The sequence below is a fragment of the Periophthalmus magnuspinnatus genome, chromosome 3 (genome assembly GCF_009829125.3).
Source record: "Periophthalmus magnuspinnatus isolate fPerMag1 chromosome 3, fPerMag1.2.pri, whole genome shotgun sequence".
Taxonomy (NCBI): domain Eukaryota; kingdom Metazoa; phylum Chordata; class Actinopteri; order Gobiiformes; family Gobiidae; genus Periophthalmus; species Periophthalmus magnuspinnatus.
Window position 1 is genome coordinate 2,307,726 of NC_047128.1, and position 23,748 is coordinate 2,331,473.

Genomic DNA, 23,748 nt, shown 5'->3' on the forward strand with positions numbered 1-23,748 from the left:
TTTAAAGATGTACTTCAGAGTAAAAATTAAGATCTTGAGGTCTTATAAAGTCTCAAATGTAGTGATTTTGATAAAGATTTGTGCTTAATTTTCAGAAACAATTGAATAAATCATTTTTTTCTACCAGTTTTGAATTTTTTTTTAAATATTTTTGTTCCCTCTCAGTCTTTTCAGCAGGTCTCAAACTATCTTTAAAAATACTTTTCAGTCCTGATCAAAGATATAGTGTAGTAGGAAAGTAGAAAGTATCCACTGTAAAACGTACTAGGTAAAGTATAGGTACCTACAATTTACTGTACAGTACTTTAATACCACTGGTTTTCTTGTACAGTTGTGCTGGAGTGAAACTGGTGGGAGAAGGAAGTTTTTATTTCAAATGACCAGAATTGGCAGATCTCAAAGAATGATATATACCGTAATTGTTATATATTATTATTATTATTATTGCTGTTATTATTATTATTATTATTAATGTATTTATTTATTTTTATTTGTATTTTTGCTAAGTATAGTTGTATCATGAGGAATTTTGCCATAGTAACTAAACAATAAAAATCACCCGCTGACTTTTATCCTAAATATGGCTCTGCATTTTGTGAGTTGTTTCTGTTTTGTGTAAGACGCTCATGTTTACACAAAGACGCTCTGGTGTTACATAATGAAGTGAGTACATACTGTATCAAGTCTCTAAGGAGAACAAGAGGCCCCGGAGACACACAGACTCAAACGAGACTTTGACCTGGTTTCAGACTCAATACTGTAGTTCATGGTTTACTTTAGTCACAACTCACCCTCATGAAGTCTATAAACATTATACTTAAAAATGCACCTTCAAAAACATACATTCATACTGAGAGGGGGTTGTCTCTTGTGTCATGTGTTTGGCTCCAAGGGGGTGGGTATGTTTAACCACTTAGCGTTTCCGACGGCCCGTTTGGAGCAGTCTTACATTTGGAATTCCGACCGGGAGTATCATAGCAACCAAAGAGCCCATCCGCAGTGAGGATGTTGAATGTAATGCCCCTTCCCACCCGCAATGCTGGGTTAGCAGGGAGCAGGCGCTTGGCAACGCTGTCAATCAAACCTGTTGATTTGTCTATTATTAATATTCACATCTTTATTTATGGACACAATGGCATAATGAAACCCCCAGGATCATGTAGAGCACGTTAACACACCAAAATGACGAGCCTGACAGCAGCAGTTACAGAGAGAGGGGGCACAGTTTTGCAATAGAAAGTCAATTGAACCGATGGAGCCAGAAGTGCGCCCCCTGATTGTGTAATCACAGCGTCTACAAGCAGATCCTCCTTTTTATACAGTTTTTATATTAAGATAGTGGCTGTTAATTTGATATCTAACAATACAAGCAAAGTGTGGAGAAAGTTTCAAGGAAAAAAGATATTTTTTTTAAGACATTTGGCCTTTTTTTCCCCATTCCATTCTGAAAACAGCCCAATTTTTTCCAGGTTTTCCAGAGCACATAGATACAGGATTCCCACATGTTCCATCTTTGACACTAGTGAATAATTGCTAAGGTGGTGCGTCATTCAAACAGCGAACCGTCATGTCCCCTTCCCGGTCTGGTAAATTCTTCACCTATTCACTAATATCCCATTAACCCTTATATTGTGTTTGCAAACTGGCCATAGACAGTGCCTTGCCTCGTTTCATAATCTCCCGGTGCTGAAGGTGAACCACGCATGAATCATTCTGTACCTATAGATAACAAAAACATGAGCCAGAATTACATAAGACACTTTATTTCTCACCACTGCTGTACATAAACAGTCACCCACACATTCAAATATACAAACATAACACGGCCCATTATATACGCCGTTGAGTCGCTAATACAAAGCTAAAAAAAATTATAATTATTCATCATCATCTTCGTCTTCCACCTCTCCCTCCTCCTCTTCTTCCTCGTCGCTTATAACGTATTTTTTCTTCTTTGTGGAATACTCGTCGTCGGATTCTGCTTTCCTCTTGCCGGAGCCTTCGCCCTCCTGAAGAGAATCAATGGGAAAAAACGTGAGGTATCGAAAAACATTAAAACAAGGACTAATTGGTCTAGACCCGGACTAAATGAGGTCTAGACCAAGAATGAAGATTTGAACCAAGATTCTGACAAGACCAGGACCAACTAGGACTAAAGGAACTCGATTTCAATACTAAGGAATAGACTTGATACTCAATACCAATTCCAATACCACGATGATAGTAAAAAAACATTCATTCTTTAGACAATGGAATGTGATTTTCAACATTAAATAATAGTACTTTCTTTTCTATTCCCATGTGGCCTTATATCTGTGTAATTCCTCAGTGTCCAGGTAGGTTCCATAGTGGATTATACTTTTCTAAATCTATTCAGGAAGATTCATTTCTGTCCTGTGAATGTGACTTTTTTAGTATCGATACCTGCTCAAATAAATATCTAGTTTTGATACTAGTTTTAGCATCGATTAGTATCTGATTTTCAATACTTTTGACAACCCTAGTACTTGACCGATACTAAACCAGGAAGAAATCAGGAGTAAACCAGGACTAGACTGAGGTTAAAGTTACACTGAGTAGCTTTTCTGTTGTAGGGTATGCCACCAGCTGCTCGTCTCCATGTAGATATTATTGCTTTGCCTGGTATGTTCCACAATAATGGCATTATCTATGGACTTATCCCCATGGAGACAAGCAGGTGACACCTTCAGGCCAAGTTATAGGTCAGATCTATGGAGAGGCAAGCAGGCTCACAGGCCCCTGTATTATTTTGGGGGCAATAAATCACCTGTAATTGATTAAATGCAAGATTATTACATTAGTTTAATAGTGCCTCTATAAACCAAGTCTAGACTGAGTGTAAATTCATGCTTCCAGTTCCGGTTAAAGGTGCCATTTCAAGAACTTTTGGCCATTTTGGAATATTTTTTTGTGAATTGTTAATCAATGTGGCAATGGCAGCGCTTCCAATTTTGACAATTTTGAAACACATGGATAGAGACAAGACTAGCTAGGTCAGGACCTGTACTAAACCAAGAGGAGGACCAGACAAGGACCAAACAAGGACTAAACCAGGACTAAACTAGGACTAGAAAAGACTTCACTACTAGACAAAGACAAAACCAGGATCAAATCAAGTCTAAACTAGAACAAAACCAGTCATTTGCAATGGTAACTACTTATTCTGGGAATCAAACATTAGAAATTTGTATTTTTGCCAACAGATATTTGGACATTAATTCCCATTATATTCTATTTGATAATTCTCTATAATCTGAAGAAAAAGGCTCATTTCAGTTCAGTTTCAGTTTGTTCTTTCTTCACATTCTGCTGAACTCAATGTATTTTGTTGTTGTGGTTTAACTATTCTGTGCCCTGGCTCACACTGCCCCCTGTCTGTGTGGGAGAGCACAGCACTCACCTCATCACTGTCCAGTTTCTTTGCTTTCATCAAACGCTGGGCCTTCTCATCATCAGAGCCTTCATCGCTGTCAGAGGAGTAGATTCTAGCTCGCTCCTCTGTAACGAGAAAAATGTAATAACTCAAAAAAGAGAGACTATTTGATTAACTGAACAAAAGAAAAGGAATGCGTTTTGAGAAGCAGACCATGAAGCAGTCCCAGACAAATTATTGTAACAAAAACTATTAAAATGGCTACAACAAAAAGATTATGATCGCAAGACATTCACAGACACATTTTACTGCATTTATGACGAATTGAATAGGTTGAGCCCTCACCTCTGAGACCTCCTCCACCCTTGTACTTGCTCTTGATGGCCGCCAGACTGATAGCTTCCTCGCCCTCCTCCTCGTCGTCATAGCGATCGGGTTCGAGGTAACTGGAGCTCAGACCACGCTGGTGCTGCTTCTCACGGACCCGCCGCTGCTGAGACTCTCTGCGGATCGAAGCTCGCAGACGCTCCTCCTCTTTCTGGAAAAAATAAGCAAAAATAACTCAATAGGTTAGAGGACAGGTCAGAACAATTCTACATGCGTGGCTATGGCGGAATGTTTAGGAGTTACCATGGTGACACAATGCACACATTGGCAAACACAAAAGTCCAAAAACAATTCGAAATAGTCAGAAAACTCAATAAAAAATTACACAATAGAAAACATTTTCAGGAGCTTGTGACTAATACGTGTGCTCACGTTCCTGTTTAGGTGTTAGTTATTTTAACCCTTTTGTTGAAAATCCAACTGAAAAACTGTTGGCTAAAGCTTGTGACTGCAATTTTGTGTGAGAGGGACTTTTTTAGCAGCAGAAATCAGCTCACCTGTGGTAATTCCAGCTTTCTAGCCAGATAAAGCTTAGATTTAAGTCTACCTTGAGTAACACATGTTCAGAGAAAGCAGTTCCTACAGTTAGCTTCACCTCTCACAGGGAATATTTATGCCATCAGATACAAAGTATGAATAATGGACTTTTTAGTGCTGTAGGCCTTTTAATCGGTCGATGGAGTCTTGGTCGAGCAAAAGTTGTATAAGTGGACCAGTTATTTTACTTTATAAGGATTTCTATGAGACAATAGTAAAAAGGAGTAGCGAGGGAGTTAGCTGAAGAGTTTGTATTTTTGTGGTAAAAAGGCAGATTAAACTCCTCCTAAATGATTCACCTGTATGTTTAACCTGTCTTTACACAAATCAATATATATACATTTTTTCTTCGCACTTTTTTCTGCATAGTTGTTTTTGCATGAACTCCCCCTGCAGGTGTAGTCTTGAGTGCAATTTGGGTCAGAAACAAAGCTTTTGCCAAAATCACACTTTAGTCCAATCAGTCGTTAACAGAGCAGAGGAGGGACACAAATAAAATGGCAGCTTGTAAAAACCTTAATCATCTCGTTGCGCTGAGACTCAGGATCTCGCCCGGCCATCGGGAGGATCCGGATCTTCTGGGTCTTGGAGCAGCGGTCGGCCAAAGATAAGGTCATCTTCCTGTGGGTGGCGCTGTCTGTGGAGTGGGGCCTGGAGAACACAAAGTTCAAAGGTTAAATTAAATCAAGCTTTGTAAATATTCAAGTGATTTTTGAGCATAATTTAACATCTTCTCTGTAAGCCACCGGCCAAATTGTATAACTGAAATTTTATGAAGCACAAGGACAAGTATATTTGCAATGATTGTCTGGGGGTTGCGAGTTTGAGCCCATGCCTTCAATGTGCAGGCTCACGTAACATGTTAAATTAGAGCCTATTAACAATGAAGCCCAACTCCTCCCCCTACCATGTTTGCAACGCTGCTTTAAACCAGTTTAAATGTAGTTAGTGTAGTGATTTAGAAGCCCTAATATGGATTTTCTTTTTTTTTTAATTGTAGTGTCATTTTGAACACTACGAAAAATGTTCAAAGGGTTAAAATTTTGAGAGATTGGATCTGCTATGAAAGTGGGGTAAAAATCTTTGGAGGAGCTATGGAGGTGCATTGGCCAAGTTCTCTCACTCTTCAACCCATTTCACAATTTGGGTTCAGTTAAGGTAAAAATCATTAATAATAACAATACATAACACTTGTGCAGTGCTTTTCCTGACACTCAAAGACGCTTCACACAGTTGAAGACAAAACACAAATGAAAGAAACCGATAAAAAGGAGATGTAGTTATTTGAAGGCAGTTTTGAACATGTGAGTTTTCAGCACTTTTTTGAAGATGGTGAGTGTGGATGAGTCTCTGATGTGTTTGGGCAGGGAGCTCCAGAGGGTGGGGGCAGAAGCAGAGAAGGGCCTGTAACGCCAAAGTTTTCTTCTACATTGGGCTCTATGATCAGGATATCAATACTTTCCACACAAAAAATCTATAAATGTCATTGTATTCAATTTTTTTTTAGAATACATGTTTCTGTCTCACTTAGTTGGGTCAATTTTTTTGGATTTCAAGGACAAGCAAAATTGTTCACTCACACCCACACCTGTTTTTAATGATTTGAATGAACTTATATACTCATTTCAATCATTTTTGTTTTTTTTTCTTTCAGTATTTGAACAGAGCACCCATGAAAAAGAGTCTAACCTATTGCTAATGTTAGCGGGAGCGACCAAAGTTCAATACTTATATATGTACTTATATATGTTATATGTTAAAGTTTATATCTTGATTTGCAGACACAATAGCAAAAATAAAAAGACCAGAATTTTTATTTTATTTATTTAACCAGGAAGGTCCCATTGAGATTAAAAACCTCTTTTTCAAGGGAGTCCTGGCCAAGAGGCAGCAGCAATTAAAAAATGCAGTTACATAATTAAAAAGCCAAGATAAGAGAAAAAGACAAATTATGAAAAACAAGTGCATGTTATGGAGTCAGCCTCGAGACCTCTCAGTTTAGATTTAAAAGCATTCAAGGAAATCAACTCTGTCAAGTTCCAATCTTTCTGCAACATGTTCCATGCATAAGAATCATGTAGAGTGGGTTAATGTGAACATTTTAAGAGCAAAATGACAAGCATGACAACAGCAATTACAGAGAGAGGAGCAACAGTTTTTCAATCGAAAGTGAATTAGAGCCAGAGTCGATGGAGCTGACCGATGTTCACTGCCTACTTGGAATGTGGCCGCTAGCAGGTTAGCTATATCCATTTATATATACAGTCTATGGAATGTTTGTTTATTCTGTGTAAACTAAAATGCAATAGCTATAAATATATATGAAAAAAATGTCTTGTAAGCCAGCCAGGTCAAAACTGAAACTCCTCAAAATATAGATGTGACGTTGTAGGTTTCATTAGGTGGACTCGAGTCAAATTTGATCTATAACTTGAGCTGGCCGGTCGTGTAATATTGTAATATTAATAAATGCGTTCCCAAAATGCTCTCCCACAGAAGCAGTTATATCCAGAGCGCATTAGCTTGTGTAATCTCTTTACCCTGTGGTGGTTTGGCTCAGTGTTTATTTCTTTTGTAGTTGCGTCGTTCCTTCTGCCGCCTCAGGTTTATAATGTTTATCTAGAGACCTTTTATATCACACCAAAGATAATTTCACAAAAGATGAAAGGCGCCTAAAACAAAACCACAAGTTCAAAGCAGTAAAGTAGTTTGAGTTCATTAAACTTTTGTTGCTCTGAGTAAAATGTGGCTGCGTAGAAACTGATTAAGATCTGCCGCTGGGTAACAAAAATGGCCGAAACAGACTAAATGCATTTCATAATCGCTAAGTAACAGATTTACTTCCAAACTGAACAATGAGTTTTGTGTTGCAAAGTTAACGCAAAAACTGTTGAAACATAATAATAGTAGTAATGGTAGTAGTAATAGTAATAATAGTAGTAGTAGTAATAGTAGTTATAGTAATGGCAAGAGTAATAATAATAGTAGTAGTGATAGAGCTAGTAATAGTAATAGTAGTTGTAGTTGTAATATCAATTGTAATAGTAGTAGTAGTAGTAGTTCTTGTTATTATAATTATTAGTAGTGATTTCTGAACAATTGAGATTTTCCACTGAGGAATACAAATGTAACTCACATCCATACGTTTTATAATCAGCAAAAGGAATAAAGATGATTCAAAAATAGATCTGCATAAAAAAAATACAAAAACAAAACTGGGAATTATTTAGAAATATGAGGAGAAATACGGACAGTTCACTTCATGAGCGATGTGTTATTAACTCTTTAAAATTCAGAATAACTAAAAACAGGACTGAGATGGTCAAATGAGACGATTTCATTATTTTTATGTATTTGACTGAACTCTTGTCTGTTTGTAACTTAAACAAGGCCTTGACTTATGAACAGAGAGCTGATATGTACTATATATACTATGACTTTGGCCTTTTAAAATCTAGGCTCAAAATGTATTTATTCAGACTGGCTTTTAAAGGTTCCATATTACGCTCAATCTTTTGCAATGGCCGGTCCAAAACTCTGGAACTCGTTGCCCATAGAGTTGCGTTCCATCTCTGACCTGCCTCTGTTTAAAGCCAAACTTAAAACTTATTTATTTAGAATGGCCTTTAGCACTTAAGTGACCCTGTGACACTTTCTTTACTTTAATGGTGTAATATGCTCTATTGATTTGTGTGATGTTTATTGTTTTTAATTGTGTTTTTAATGTTGTACAGCACTTTGGGCAGCTTTGGTTGTTGGAAGGTGCTATAGAAATAAAGTCTGATTGATTGATTGATAATACAGGAAGTGCTCCACTGTGTTTTTTTAAAATCCACACATCTTCACTAGGATCATTTGGATCATTTAAGCCCTGGAGTTAGCAATCTCTACTGGACTAAAAGGTAGCTGGTAACTTGAAAACTATAGCTTCATGACATGACAAAGTGGAACAGAGCATTTTGAGCTTTGGAGATGTAAACAGACTAATAATAAAAGTGTTATTCAAACATGTGTGAATGAAACATAACACAACTCCAGGTCTGTTTTTGAGGAGGTAACATTATAACATGACACTCAGTAATACAGTGACACTATGCACAGTTTGTTTGATTACTCCACTGTTGAAAATGTTACATGGTTTTATAATGTTTTGATTTACTGAACAGCACTGTGGTCACCTGAGTGTTGTGAGAGGCTCTATAAATAAAGACTGACTTATTGATGTTAGATTATCTTATTGGGCTGCACCAGAGGTTATATTAGACTTTTTCTTTGGTGACCATGTTGGCCGTCAGACTTTGGAAATCCCGGCCATTCCTGACATTTATCAATAATACAAATGCACTCTGATGACGGAGTAAAGCAAACCGAACATGTTTTATCTGCCACATGTTGAGTGTGAGGAGTCAGAGTAGTGCCTCCTGCAGTGTTAATCGTTATAATCTCTGCTCTTATGTGCATTATGACGTGTCAGCTTTTTTAAACCTTTAATTAACCAGTTGAACCTCGCTGAGAGTGACCTGGTCAGCACTATCTGTTCATTTTAGGGGTGAAGTTGAAGTTGGTTCAGAAGCATGAAGGAGACAGCTCTTGAAACAAAATGTAAGCACTTTGTTGAGTAGCATCGAGTTCATATTAATTCCTTATCATTCATCAGATATAAGACAGATGTGGGTGGTCAAGACAGAAGTTTACATTTGTGGTTCTATAACTCACCCTCAACAATGTCCAGTCGCCACATTTCCTTCAGTTGTCTTTGCACTATAATTTATGTAACAGACAGCTGAAAGTAGAACCCGCCTGGATATGTTTTTATATTGAGCCAATCAACTGTGGTACACTTGTAATTTGAGGAAATCCTCCCACTGTTTCCAAATTGCTCCTTGTGCGAGAAATGCATTTACTTTTCAACAAATGTACTTTAAAGGCTGCAGAGCGCGAGCAGAAAGTCACTAAAAACAAACCAAACGACCCCAAATCGCTTCACATTGGAGACCAGCTTTGGCTCTCTCTGAACGGCTCAGACTATGAGGAAACTCCCCTAAACATCAATACGGGGAAAACGTCCAGTCAAACTCAACCCACACTGGTTTAACAACGATTTATACCATTAACATCACTCTTAATGCATTCATATAAAAGATAAATGTACATGTGCATCATGGTTTCTTTGTAAAGTTAGACTGGAGGAGCAGAGAGCGAGAGATGTCTGTGCGTGAGCTGTGTGATGATACGATCGAGCGCTCTGTAAAATAAAGGTTTTCTTTTAAATGAAATAATAATAATAATAATAATAAGCTCTCCATCATTAACAGAAACAAGCTCATCAAGGTCACACACACAGCATCCAAAATTATCAGTTTGCCCATTACAGACCTCTCCCTACTCAATAATAAAGCCGTTACATGCATGGCTCGGACAGTCAGCAGAGACCCAGACCACCCTCTCCACACTCACTACACCCTGTTGCCCTCAGGCCGCAGGTACAGGTGGAAGCGGGCACGCTTCAGTAAAAGTTTTGTCCCTTCTGCCATTGCTGCCTTGAACAGTCTGTAATCTGTAACATTCCCATTGTGTGCTGTCTTGTCAGGTGTGTGTTTAATGTTGGTAATCTTTACCATACTGACACAGTGTGTGAAAACAAATTTCCCCTTGGGGACAATAAAGGTCTGTCTATTATCATAATAACAATAATCTGAATGATCAGAATAATAAAAATCATAATAACAATCATCATCATCATCGGTCATATTAGACAAAAACGATCAATTCATTGTAAATCATCTTTATATAATCTATCAAATAAATAAATCAATTAAGGTGCTGTTTTTATTGTACACAAAATATATATTTTTTTACAACATTTTCTGCCTCCTTGTTTCCGGTGGTCGTTAATTTCCCGATCATATACTTTTAAAAGCTAAGGTAACCTCTGGGCCTACTACACCTACTATATCAAACCTTTATACCTTTGTCCAACCATAATACAACTGTTACAACCTTAAAATGTATATTTTCTGCTCTCCATTTAACTCAAAAACTAATTTTCTAGACCCCTGAGCTCTGGCTAATATTTAAAATCCCACTAGACCTTTTTTAGACCCCATAACTCCAATCTAAGTCTTACTGAGCTGCTGTACTTGACCCACTCTCTCCATGAGCTCCCACAAACCAGAACATCATGGGGCCTGGGTTTATAAGGGGCTTAAAGTAGTTTGTTTTTATAAAGATTTGCTGCAGAGAGAACATTTCTAAACAAGAGCCTGTGTTGTTGAAGAGATTTTTAGAGCTTATTCTGCTCGGCCAAAGGGTCACACAGAGAGCAAAGGGAGCACCCAGCCAATAAGGGATGTCCTGAATGTGTACTGTGTTAGAGTTAATGCTGTTATTTTTGAAAAAGGGAGAACAAGCAATTATCCCAATCACTTCAGTGCCATTCAAATCTGCTGAGGGCAGTTTGTTAATGATGCAAAAATGACAAGAAAAACATGGACAGAACAAGGACCAGAAAATACAACAAAACAGTTTAGTTCAAGTCTTGTTTGATTCAAGCACTATTTCAATTAAAGCGCGTGATCTGATTGTCGCCATGGAGATGTTCATGCTTTGCCTTTAGTTTTCCATAGTGTGGCATTAAAGTTAACCATCTTGCATTTATGAAATCACATTTTTATTGCTCAAAAATAGCACTTGAGTGGGTTGACTCTAGAGATAGGCTGAAATTTGGACTTTTTAGCGTACTGGCCATCAGCCTTAAATCTCCAGCACAGGCAGACCAGTTTTGGGCAATCTGCTGCCTAAAAATTACACACAAATAAATTGACACTTTAATATGAAGAAATAACAGCACTAAATGAGACGCTGTGGTATAAAAAGGCAAATTTAAATCACACCATTTGGGGAGTTGCTCTGAATTCTAAACACTCGGTATCGGCCATAAAAAAGCCATAACAATTGATCTCTAGTTGGCTCTCTACAGATCTAACCTGTAGCTTTGTGGCATTATCAAGTTTAATGCCATGCTGTGGAACCTTTCAAGCAAGGCAATATCATATCACCATGAAGAAAAGCCTGTGACAAGAAAAATATTGCGCAGTGCACCTTTAAATTATAACCTCATATTTGGCACCATTTTAAGAATAAAATTGTATCGTATCGCCTACATTTAATCCCTGAGCAGTCCTGTTTTGACCAAGTAAAAAGTATAATTTGTTAAACGTTTGTATTGTCCAAGTTGTTTTTAGCATATCGGGAATAATGATCTCCTTTATTGCTGGGAAACAATGGGAAACGTTGGGGGAAAAAAAAGGAAAAATCATATCTTTTGTTTACCTGAAGGTGAGTTTGGTTTTGAACACGGCCTGTCCCTGCAGCCCGGTGCCCTGACGGATAAACAAGTGGTTGTGGTCTCCCTGCAGTGGAGCTTTGTAAACGTCAAACACCTCATTTCCCAAGTGCAGAGACATGCTACAAAACACAAGAAGAAATAAGATGAGTATAAGAGAAAGCACAGATTGATATTTAAAATTCGCATCTCTTCAAATAAAGTACACTGTTTTGTAATGGCAGTTCAATGATACTTAGTTTTAACATCACACTCAATCAAACACTGGCCCATCAACAGAAATTTGGGGGCCCAGAGCAAGAACCCTGACATGGGCCCCCCTAATATAAATTAATGCCCCCCTGTCAACTCCCCTGATCAAATATATTATAGGGTCCATATTATGCTATTTTCTGATCTATGTTCTAATGTTTCCTCATCAACATATAACATACCTGGAGTTGTGTTCTGTAACCCTTTATTGTCTTTTTAAACACAATAAAGGGTTACGCAATCATATCAATCAAAACACAACTCCTGGTATATTTTTGAGGAGGTAACATGATAAACACTACTTAAATCTCACAAGAGTCAATTTTGCACAATATAAGACCTTTAGGAAGTTATCACATGTGCAACTTTTGTAAAAATTGTGTTAGCTAGCAGAAGGATGAGAAGAGGAGAGAGTGGAAATACCAATTTTAGATATTTATAAGCGCGATTTACAGAATTTTTGAGTAAATTAATAGAATTTTTCATTTTATTATTGCTGCATTTTAGATGGACTGAAAAGCATTTCTCAGTGCTAAAATATGTATGTCTAATGCGTCAACATGAGATTTAAAGTTTTTAATTTGTCCTAATAATATAATGTCTGTGTAATCCCTCAGTCATCCAGGTATGATCCATAGTAAAAGAAAAATTAAAATCTGTCAACTGGACAAAAATTTATCAGAGTGAAGACGTTTTGCTGCTCATCCAAACTGCTTCTTCATTTCTGGTCAGATTACTGGTGGACACTGCCTTCTATGGGTGCTCTCACAGCTATTAGCATACTGGCTAGCCCTATTGCTTTCTTTAGGATTTAGGTCTAAGGATGATAGGTGTGAGACCACCTAATAGGGGCCTGAATAAGTATGATTCAGGCACAGTTTACACTTAGTGTAGCTCATTAGACGTAACCAGCAAATAGAAACTGTAAACAACAGGTGTGTTAGTTTCATTGTAGTTAGCTCCTCCCTTTAGACAGATATAAGGCAGCGTCCACCAGTAATCTGACCAGAAATGAAGAAGCGGCTTGGATGAGCAGCAAAATGTCTTCACTCCTACAACTTTTTGTCCAGTTGACAAATTAGATTTTTTTCTTTTACTAATAATATAATGGCATTTCAATATTTCTAACACCCACCTGCCATCTGACCACTTCACGATACGAGCATTACTTTCTCTGGTTTCGTTGCCCTCCTCGTCTCTCTTCACTCTCCACCGGATTGTGTTCTCAACCTACAGAAAGAATAATTAAAAGTGAAAACGATGAGATTTTGAATATGCACTAAAGGCCTTTAGTGGCCCCACCCCCTTTTGCCTCTAAATGCTACCAAACCGCACTTTGTGGGGGCACTTCTGGTTAAGCAGGAATCCCATTCATTTCAATGGAGAATTTGTGAAAAGTTTTGAGGCTAAAATATTATATAAAGTGTGTTGATTTGTGTAAAATGCTTAGTGTTCATATGACCAACAAGTCAACACTGATCGGCAGCCCCATGCAAAATAATCGAGCCCAAACGACGATGGTGGTGCCCACGGCAACTTCCAGAATAAGGTAAATAAACCGTCAGAGAAACCAAATACAAACCTTTAATTTGAGCCTGGTTCGTCCCTCTTCATCCAGCATCTCCTCATCCTCAAACTCGTCTTCATAGTACTGGGGGTCAAAGGGCCTGAGGAGAGAAGACATGATGATGTAATAGATTGCGTTCACATGCTAGGATTGGATGACGTCACTAAAATCATACTGAGGACAGCTCAATGGGAGACTTTTTACTCATATTTCTTCTTTATCAATCATGGTTCTTTAGGTATTGGTTCCACAGACGTATTATAATCTTAATGCTTAAAGTTCTTTCAACTGACAGTAATCACATCTCGATTTTCAATTAGATTTTTCTTCCGTCTCATTGAAAACACAGACAGGAATAAAGAGCAGGGCGACAGGATCACTACAGTTTTTATTTTGTGTTGACAGGACACAGAAATGTAGAGGAATCCACATCTAAGTATTTGCACAATATATTAAGCCTAAAAGCATGTGTGCGTTACTGCTAGCGACAGAAACAGGAGCGATGTCAGTTTCACAAAAGTAGGTCTTAAGTTTCACTCATAAACGGTGAGAAAATAGTCGTGTACTTTGCGTAACTTGGATTATAATGATGAGAAGCAACAGAGAGAGGAGAGAAAGAGGGGAAAAAGGATCAGAGAGAAGGAGGAAGGAGGGAGTGGGGGTACACACAGACACACACACAACAGACGGAGGAGAGAAAAGAGGAAAAAAGGTGAGGCTGAATCAGAGAGAGCGAGGGAGGGAGCGGGAGGAGGGGGAGTGAGCAGGGGCACACACAACAGACGGAGGAGAGAAAGAGGAACAAAAGTGAGGAGCTGGATCAGAGAGAGGGAGGAGAAGCGGGGACAGACGGCACCGCACACACGCAGAGACACACACAAGAAACAGAAGAGACTGATTTTTTTAGTCAAATTGTGCATATTTAAGTAAAAAGTTTTGAACCGTGAGGATACGTGAGGAGACATAAAGAGACTGTGGGCCTGACTCACAGCTTTCGCCTAAATGAGAGAGAGCGGCGACTCCTCTCACCACATGATTGACTGTAGACCTGAGATTTAAACGCGACTGCTGTATCATCGAGACAAAGTTTATATTGGAATCTATCAACCTTTCGATTTTTCTTTGGGGTGGAATAGAGGCGCCACTGGAAACCCAACATAAATGCTTTTTATCGTGTGTGTTCAGCTACGTTCACTGGCCCAATCAATATGTATAACTATGTATAGGTCTATTATACAGGTGAATGTGTTAATATACTGGCACGCGCACACACACACACACACACACACACACAATATATTGGCTCACCTGGGCTCCACTGATAAGAAGTTGGGCAGTTTGACAAAGTACAGGTCTGATCCCAGGTCAGTGCTGACTTTGGGAATCTCCACCTCAATACGAGTCTCTGGCACTGGCTCCTCCTCCGCCTGCTCCCCCTCCATACCGTCCTCCCCATCCTGTAAAACATAAAACATTATGATGTATCTTTAAATGAAAAAATAGCCCTCTAGATATCAGTGAATAAATTACTCATTCAAGGTTAAAGTCCCAAATGTAATGGTTCAACATTTATGAATTTAACTTTTGAATATTTCATGGCAAAGTGCAATGCATGCAAGTACAATCTATCAATCTAAAAAAACTGCGATTTTTGGAGCAGTGGCATCTTCATTGCAAGTGAAAAGAATGAATGAATGAATGAATGTATGAATCACTCTTAACACAACTTTGAGCGGGTAAATGAGAAGGGAATACGATTAAAACAAGCTCTCAAAAGTTGATTTTTCATCATATGTTCCCTTTAGGTGAGTCTAGAATAACATAGATCTATTGATACATTGCAGCTGATGTCATCAATATTCTAACTGTAGGCGCTGCTCTGAGGCTTTGTTACACTTTATGGTCAGATTGTGTTGAAATGAAGCTCAGATTAAAGACCTGATTTAGCTGGAACTACAACAGTTGAGCTGATTTGTGCTGTTAAACAAATCCCTCTCAAATAACATTACAGTTCCAGCTAGCTAGTATTAACCAACCGTTTTTCAGTTAGTCCTTCAGCACACCACCTTTTTGTTGAAAATCAAACACCTAAACAGGACCGTGAACACTCATATTGATCACATGCTCTTGAAAATGTGTAGTTTAAACCCACTTTGTATTTTTTCCAGATGATCTTAAAACTTTTTGTCAGTGTTTGCTCATATGTGCACTGTGTCACCATGATCACTGATGATGAACATTCAGCCATACACATACATGTAGAACATCCCCATCATCATGTCACTGTAAAGTTAAATAGCAGAATAGGTGAGGACTGTACCATTGGTTGTCCAGGTGTGGGGGGTTTCTCGGCATCGCTGTCTGAAGAAATGTCATCGGCCTCTCCAAACAGGTCGTCTGCAGCTGCTTTTTTTGCTGTGGAACAAAAGATAGAGACAGACAGTTTGATAAAAATGTGATTTGCAGTAGTGGAAATAGTTGCCTAGTAACTCAAAGACTGCAGAGTGGAACCACTACTAACTGAATTGAATTAATATGATTACATAACATCCATTTGACCTTTGTAATAATTGTGCGTTCCAATAGGCTGAGATCCAGTTCCAGTCTGATTATGTCTGAATCCCACATGGAGGGCAAGTCTGTATTTCTGTATGGGTGTTTCACTGTTTTTGAAAGAAGTATCCAAACTCGAACTTGTATTTTTGTTCAAATCAGACCTATTCAGCAAAATTGACTTCTCAGCGCTTTTAATTATGTTATAATTTTCCTCTCATTTACCCTACCCTACTGTGGATAAGCCCCCCTCTGTCGCTTAGATGAGTGTGCTCTGGCCCTACAGACTTGAACTCTATCTGCAAATGGATGCACATTAGTCCTGGACACATCTCTAGCTGCCTGACCTGGTTTAGCCCTGGTTTAGCCCTGGTTTAGCCCTGGTTTAGCCCTGGTTTAGCCCTGGTTTAAGTCCTGGTTTAAGTCCTGGTTTAAGTCCTGGTTTAAGTCCTGGTTTAAGTCCTGGTTTTAGTCCTGGTTTAGCCCTGGTTTAGTCTTGGTTTAGCCCTGGTTTAGCCCTGGTTTAGCAGTGGTTTAGCCCTGGTTTAGCCCTGGTTTAGCCCTGGTTTAAGTCCTGGTTTAAGTCCTGGTTTAAGTCCTGGTTTAAGTCCTGGTTTAAGTCCTGGTTTAAGTCCTGGTTTAGTCCTGGTTTAGCCCTGGTTTAGTCTTGGTTTAGCCCTGGTTTAGCAGTGGTTTAGCCCTGGTTTAGCCCTGGTTTAGCCCTGGTTTAGTCCATGGGAGTGGATCTCTTCACTGTGGTTCTCCTCAAGGTTTTTTAGTTTTTCCTTGCTGAGAAGGAGGGTCTAAGGACAAGGCGCTCTGAGACACTGGTTCCTGCAGGAGGAGGGTCTAAACACAGGGGGCGCTATGGGACAGTTATCCATTTGCTAGTTTTCTGTTGATTAATTTGCTTGTCTGTTATTGACCAATGTGTTTCATTGTTGATTTTCTAACTTTCTGTTGGTTAAATCAATGATCATGTTCAGCTCTAAAAAGCGACTGCTGTTGAGATTTTGGGCTTTACAAAAATAAACTGAACTAAATTGATTAACCTTCAACCATTAATATGTGAGTAGTAAAAAAATGTCATGACGGGTTCAAATACATCACTGTTGCATCACTGGAGAAAACCTGAATGCGTAAACCATGAGACTAGACCTGACCATGACCAACTAAAAGCTTTCGTTTTAGTGGAAGCTTTGAAAAGGAAATGGCTATGAAGGTTCGTCTGCGTCAGCCACTTAAAACGTTACAAAAGATCAGAGACGTGTGCTGTATGAAGTCAAAATGTGTCACTAAAAGCACTACTATGACAGCAAATTTAAAAAAAAACGGGAAAAAAATGCTATTGGTTAGAATCTGTGAAATGTTTGGTGTTTTAGAAATGAGTCACTGGCCTTGCTATACATTTATACATTTGACCATGTGCCACACTATGGCATTAAACATATTCTTTTCTATAGAGACAAGCAGGTAATAATACTGTTATGATCTGATATTTTGTGATTAGTTCAGAGTTAACACCTTTTGTTGTTCTTGTTCCTGTTTATGTGTTGTTAATGTAACTTCTTTTGTATGTCACCCGTGGTTGCTATGCCGACGGGTTGATGTGAAGGATCTATTCTTCAATTACTGGTCCGTTTTGGAGACTGGCAATGAGTGAGTCAAGACTGCTGTGGTTTTGCTCGTGTTTTGGCGTGGCTTACGGTCATAGTCCGTATATATAAATGGACATAGCTAACCTGCTAGCCGTCCTGTTCCAAATAGGAAGTGAGCATGAGCTGCGCTTCTGGCTCTATTGACTCCGGTTCCAATTCACTTTACATTGAAAAACTGACGCCCCTCTCTCTGTAACTGCTGCCGTCTTAAAATGTTCGTGTTAACTCGCTCTACATGATCCTGGTGTTTTTATTTCGCCGTTGTGTCTGTAAGTCAAGGTATGAACATTAATAACAGACAAATCAGACGCCTTCTTTACCCGAGGTCGCTCCTGCTCTTCAAACCAACGGTGCGGGCTTCAACATCCTCGCTCCAGATTGGCTCTTTGGTTGCTATGATACTTGCGCTTGGAATTCCTAATATAGAACCAAATTGGCCCCTATAACTACTCTAGCCTCGAGGAGCTTCGTTTGACTGGAACCGAACACTGTGGGTGACGTCACACTCACTTATAAGATGGTGGATTTTGCTTATATTACAGTTAATATTTGAAAAACAAATCTCAAAGTGCTATGACAACACTGGGACAAGCTACAGGTCAGATCAGTGGACAGGCAATCCTGCTCTTAGTAAGAATGCAGGTTTTCAATGGATGTTTTTAGCAATATAAACAACTGTAACTGAATCAATGAAAGATGGATGTTTATGCCATACTACTGTGGAACATTCCAGGAAAATGTATAAAATCTCCATGGAGATAAGACAGTGGCAGACACTCCACCAGAAAAGTTCCATAGTGCAGCTTTATACTTATACAAAAAAGGTCAATTATTAGCACCATGTTATTTTCTTACGTTTCTTTGTTCCGATGTCACTGTCTGAATCTGAGTCTGAAGCGACTTTTGGTTTGGATTTCGTTTGGAGGAAATCGTCTTCACTGTCGCTGCCTTTCGCTGATTCTGAAAAACACACAAGATACAGTAAGAATATTACATGAAAGAGTCTACTGTAAAAAGGAAATCAAACCGAAGGATCAGAAGTTAAATTAATCTTTCATAAATCTTTGAGCTGTGAGGTCGACACTGCTTAATCCTATTCTCGCTTTCAATAAAAAGATTAAAGGGATATTTTCTGATCTATGTTATCCTCCTGAGACCTGGCGTCCTCATATGTGGACAACACATTTTGGGTTGTCTAGGCCACAATGCAAATTTTTAGAAGAAGAATAACAGCAACAAGGCAAATATATTATATATATTCATTTTTAACAGTTTAGAATTATTATTATTATTTTTTTTTTCCCTGCTCCTGTCAGCAGTTCTTCACACGAGATACATTGTTCCAAGAGGCACAATTGTCGTTTCACATTTTGTTTTTACATTCAGGACAAATGTTGCTGTTTTCAGGGTCTTAATAAATAGGTTTTGCAAATCATTATTCAAATGTTTTATCAAAATGATTAAAATGTCCACATATGAGGACACTGACATAATTTTTTCTCAGAAACGAGATAATGTAAAAAGATAATTCTTTGTATTTACACTCATCATTTCCCAATCAGCCCAAATAACAAAGAGAAATGAATAAAGAATGTCATGCAAGAGCTCGGGTCTCAGGAGGTTAAAATGATGATTTCCTCGTCAAACTGGAGATGTGTTTTGTTTCAACATTCTGTTCCATCTTGTGATGTCATGTGTAATACAGGAAGTTCTCCACTGAGTTTTTAAATTCTATACACCTTCACTAGAATCGCTTGGATGATTTCAGCCCTGGAACTGCCAATCTCTGCTGAACTAAAGGTAAAAGGTGGTGTTAACTTGAAAACTATCACTACATGACATCAGAAGGTGGAACAGAGCATTTTGAGCTTCGGAGATGTAGACAGACTAATAATAAAGTTACTCAAACATGTGTGAATGAAACAAAACACAACTCCAGGCATGTTTTTGATGAGGTAACAACATTTTAACATAACTTAAAGTTCAAGAGTCAATTTTGTGTAATATAAAGCCTTGAACTTAAAAAGCAAGCTCCGATCGCCTTTCAAAAGATGATCTCAAAGTGGGTGAGTTGGCATTTTAATTTAATTTAGAGAAAATTGTGTTCTTGTAATAGTCTCTGCTCTGCTTTTAAATCAAAGGATAGATTACTGTTTTTAGTTATGATTTTGGTCAGCTATGGTTTGGCTAAGTCTTTGTTAGTATAAAAATGTTTTCTATACCAAGGTAACGGTGATATCGCGACGATAATAAATCCTATCTAGTTTATATTACTTTTTGTATTAATTAGTATTTAGGTGTACATTTTTGACAATCCAACAATATTCCTCGGTTCAGTTGTATTTTTTGGAAATTCATTATGCTGTCTGTGTAATACCTCAGTCGTCCAAGTTTTACTCCTACAACTTTTTGTCCAGTTGACAGATTTGAATTTTTCTTCTATTTCATTACGTTCTACCGCAGTCTTGTTTACATCAGTTATTGCATATTACACGTTTAGTCCGGTTTTCATTTATTTCTTATATAGACCCTGTTTAGTCCTGATAAGTAAAGCTTTAACTTCAACTGCAGGCGGTACTTGAACTGAAAGCTGCCGTATAGTGTAACTCACCTAACTTCCTGTTCCTGGGGCCCTCATCATCTGAATTGTCCCGTTCTTCATCAGAGTATCTGCGTTTCTCCTCCTCGTCTTCTGATTGGTCACTCTTCCCGCCACGCCCCCATTTCTCGTCGTCTGATTGGTTCTCGCGGCCGGACCCCTCAGCGTCAGAGTGTGCAGGGGTCCCGGGACCAGACTGAGGAGTGCCTGGATCACTGTGTGCACTGGATCCAAAAGAATAAAAGATTACATTAGACACAGGCACACTTTATGCTAATTTCACTTGATGATTGACTGAATCCTGAAATGCACTAAATAAATGAAACATGAAAATTGTTACAAGACATTAGATACGGAGGCAAAATCTACACTGTAATCAAACAGAGCCATCTATCAGCAGCTGAGAAAACTGCACCATTTATTAGATTATTGATAGTTTGCAGTGACATCACCCTGGGGATGTTCTGCATGTATGTGTATGGCAGAATGTTCAGAGGTTACCATGGTGACACAATGCACACATAACCAATTAACTACCAAAGACGTTTTAAGACAAAAATAGATTTAAATAACACATTTGGAGGAGCCTGTTATTAATAAGAGCATTCATGATGTGTTTGATTTTCCAAAAAAAATCTAACACCTAGCCAAAAGTCTGGCTGTTGGCTGAAAAACTATTGGCTAAGGCTAGCTAGCTTGTGATGGTAATTTTATGTGTAAGAGACTCGTTTAACAGCACAAATCATCTCACATGTTGTAGTGCCAACTAAGTGAGCTCTTTCTGGTCTTTCTGATAGTGTTAAAATAACAGCTCAGATTAAAGACTAACAGAGTTTCAGACAGAGCAGTGCCTTCAGGTAGCATCCTCCTGTCATGTCACAAAAGAAACAAGCTTCTGATTCTGATGAAAATGCATGGGTTATTTGTAATCATTGCCCATCATTTCTATCTTGAGCATATTTATTACCTTAATCTGGTCACAAAATAAATAATTCTTTGACAGTTGAACCCTTTAAGGACTGAGCACACTATGGGCCAGTATAGCTCACCTAGACTTTTATTCTTTTTTTAGCCATAAAAGTCATCTCAAACGAAGTATCAGAATTTACTGCATTTTTTCACACAACTACTTCTATCTTACACATCCATCCGTATGTTTTCTTTTATGCATCGAATAAATGACTGGGAAAATCCCCGCAGCCCCCCGCTCTCATTTGTCACCTTCGAGGGACAACAGAGGCAGATTACCGTAATGACGGCAAAATATTTAGATAGCCCCGTGCCTCCGCTTTGAGACGCCGTTTGAATTTACATGAGAGCACGGCTGGAGTTACGCTGCTGGAAAGTCCGCAACCGCGCTCTATCAGTGACGATAGCCTTCGACTCTATAGGGTTAATCTGACAAACTATACAAATAGAAATGAAACAATACTGTCAAACATTATCTAAAGATATTTTAAGGTAAAAAGACAACAGAAAAAAATGTAATGTTTAAACGTCCCCACCTTCTGTCTGACCGTGGACTGCCTCTTTCGGACCTCGGACTCCCTTGGGACCCCCGAGACCCTCTTGAACCTCGGGACCCCCTTGAACCCCTGGATCCTCTAGAAATATGAGACCCTCTGGACCCTGCACTCCCAGCCGGACTAGCCCCAGGACTTCCCCCAGCGCTGCCTCCATCAGACCGGTGCCCTTCCTCATCTTCATCTTCATCCCTGTGGCCCCTGTCAGACCCCCTGTCCGAGCCTCTGTCAGATCCCCTCTCCGATCCACTGTGTTGCTCTGCGTCTGAGTGCTCGCCCTGATCTGAGTGAGCACTGCCGTCTGATTGGTTGCCTGAGCGCTCGGTCCGGTCACTGCCGCTGTGCTGACTGTGCCGCTCGTCCTCACTGTCGTCCCCAAACAACTCCTGAGAAACAGAGAAAAGAGTTTGAAACGCTACAATCTGAAAAAAATATAACTCAGTTTTGAGCAGTGTAATGGCATTTTGCATCCGAGTGGTGGTATTGGTATGTGAGTAATTGTGAATGCCCAAAAGTATAAATAAGTGAATCTTAAAATCTCAATATAATGCAAGATTCAGTTGATGTAAACTGTTAATGTTGTAGTTATTTTTGGGATCCTTACCTTGTTCATACTGGCCTTCCCCTGTCCATCTTCCTCATCCTCATCCCTCTCTCGTTCACTGTCGCTACCGCTGCCTGACGCAGGGCTGGCCGAGCGCGGTCTCTCCTGCTCCGAGTCTGACCCAGAGCCAGAACCAGACTCTGAAACAAGACAAGACATTGTTTACATGATGTGGATTTTAATTATGAATATATCAAATCTGAAACAGGGCTTTAACAAAAAACAATATAGTTACATAGTTAATGTTTATTTTCCTTCATACTTCTTATACAGAAAAACAGCAGGCTAAACAAATGCATCCAATTTACTATAGTTCATTGGAGTGATAATGCCGGATGCCAACTAACAAATAATTTCAACGGACAATAGACTACACACAGTATTCTGCAGTCTGACCAAAGTCAAGTTTGTAGTTGGAAAGAGGGCTTTTCATCAAATGTTTTCCAAATAGTGTTCCAGGTTAATAGAGTTGCAGGCTAGAAGGCTAAAATAATGTAGATTTGCAAAATTAGTAATAATTCACACTCAGTGCTGGGAAGTAACTAAAGAATAGTATTCAGACTACAATTTTGAGTAATTTCAGCACTGTCAGTTTTTCATTAGGTGGCATTCAGAATACAGTTACTTTTCTAAAATAAAAGATCACACAATTTAGGCCTCAGACTATATAATCAATGAGGAAAATAGAAAACACTGTTTTTGTGGTGCTTGCACGTGTTTCTCCTGTCAGTGATAAGAAATGCATCACAAACGGTGAAAGAAATCTAAAGCTGCTTTTTACCCTTATGTTGCGTCTTTACACGATAATTTAAATGCAACTCTGCGTAAAAGTACTCCAAGTATTCAGAACACAGTACTCTGGGCCATGTATTGGATACGTTACAAAGTTTTAACATTTTTAATAAATACAATGTCAAGGTTCAAGGATTCTTCCCGTCACTGGTCACAGGTCAATGGGGTGATCGTGCAGGAAGCTTACATTTGTTCAAGACTGTTATTAAATACCAACAAAAAACTAAAATAATTAAATTGTTTTTAAAAGCGAAGTGAAACTGGAAGCATTTGGATCACGGAAACAGGAGCGGGTGAGTGAGGTGACAAAAATACTGCATTGCTAAATTATATAAACGGTAACTACTTTAGATGATTAAATATTTCATGATCCGTATTAAAGTTCAGACGTACCAGATCTGGCTCTTTGTTGCTCATTGTCGCTGTCCCCATCGCTCCCAAACAATTCATCCATGTCCGCCATTTTTTCCGAACCGGAGAGAAGCGTGCCCGGCCGGAAGTGATGAGGATCTCTGAAGGTTTTGTTTCCGGGGGTCA

At 38.8% G+C, this 23,748-nt stretch overlaps 1 protein-coding gene across 1 annotated transcript; it reads right to left on the bottom strand.

Annotated features, from left to right (window-relative positions):
- Nucleotides 1-1,749: 1,749 nt before the first annotated feature.
- Nucleotides 1,750-23,698, bottom strand: leo1 (LEO1 homolog, Paf1/RNA polymerase II complex component). The gene is made up of 14 exons (XM_033988168.2): nt 23,605-23,698; nt 22,420-22,559; nt 21,798-22,201; nt 20,305-20,516; nt 18,549-18,653; nt 15,803-15,897; nt 14,791-14,939; nt 13,498-13,582; nt 13,051-13,145; nt 11,651-11,785; nt 4,834-4,969; nt 3,740-3,932; nt 3,422-3,519; nt 1,750-2,009 (listed from the first exon to the last, which is right to left on the bottom strand). The coding sequence occupies exons 1-14, from the start codon at nt 23,672-23,674 to the stop codon at nt 1,878-1,880; spliced, it is 2,049 nt and encodes a 682-aa protein (XP_033844059.1). The 5' UTR covers nt 23,675-23,698; the 3' UTR covers nt 1,750-1,877.
- Nucleotides 23,699-23,748: the final 50 nt, after the last annotated feature.

Coding starts and splice junctions, on each gene's coding strand:
- leo1 (XM_033988168.2), bottom strand. CDS start 23,674: ATGGCGGACATGGATGAATTGTTTGGGAGCGATGGGGACAGCGACAAT. Junction 22,202..22,419: donor GGAAGGCCAGTATGAACAAG/GTAAGGATCCCA, acceptor TCTGTTTCTCAG/GAGTTGTTTGGGGACGACAG. Junction 14,940..15,802: donor CCACACCTGGACAACCAATG/GTACAGTCCTCA, acceptor TATGTTTTACAG/GATGGGGAGGACGGTATGGA.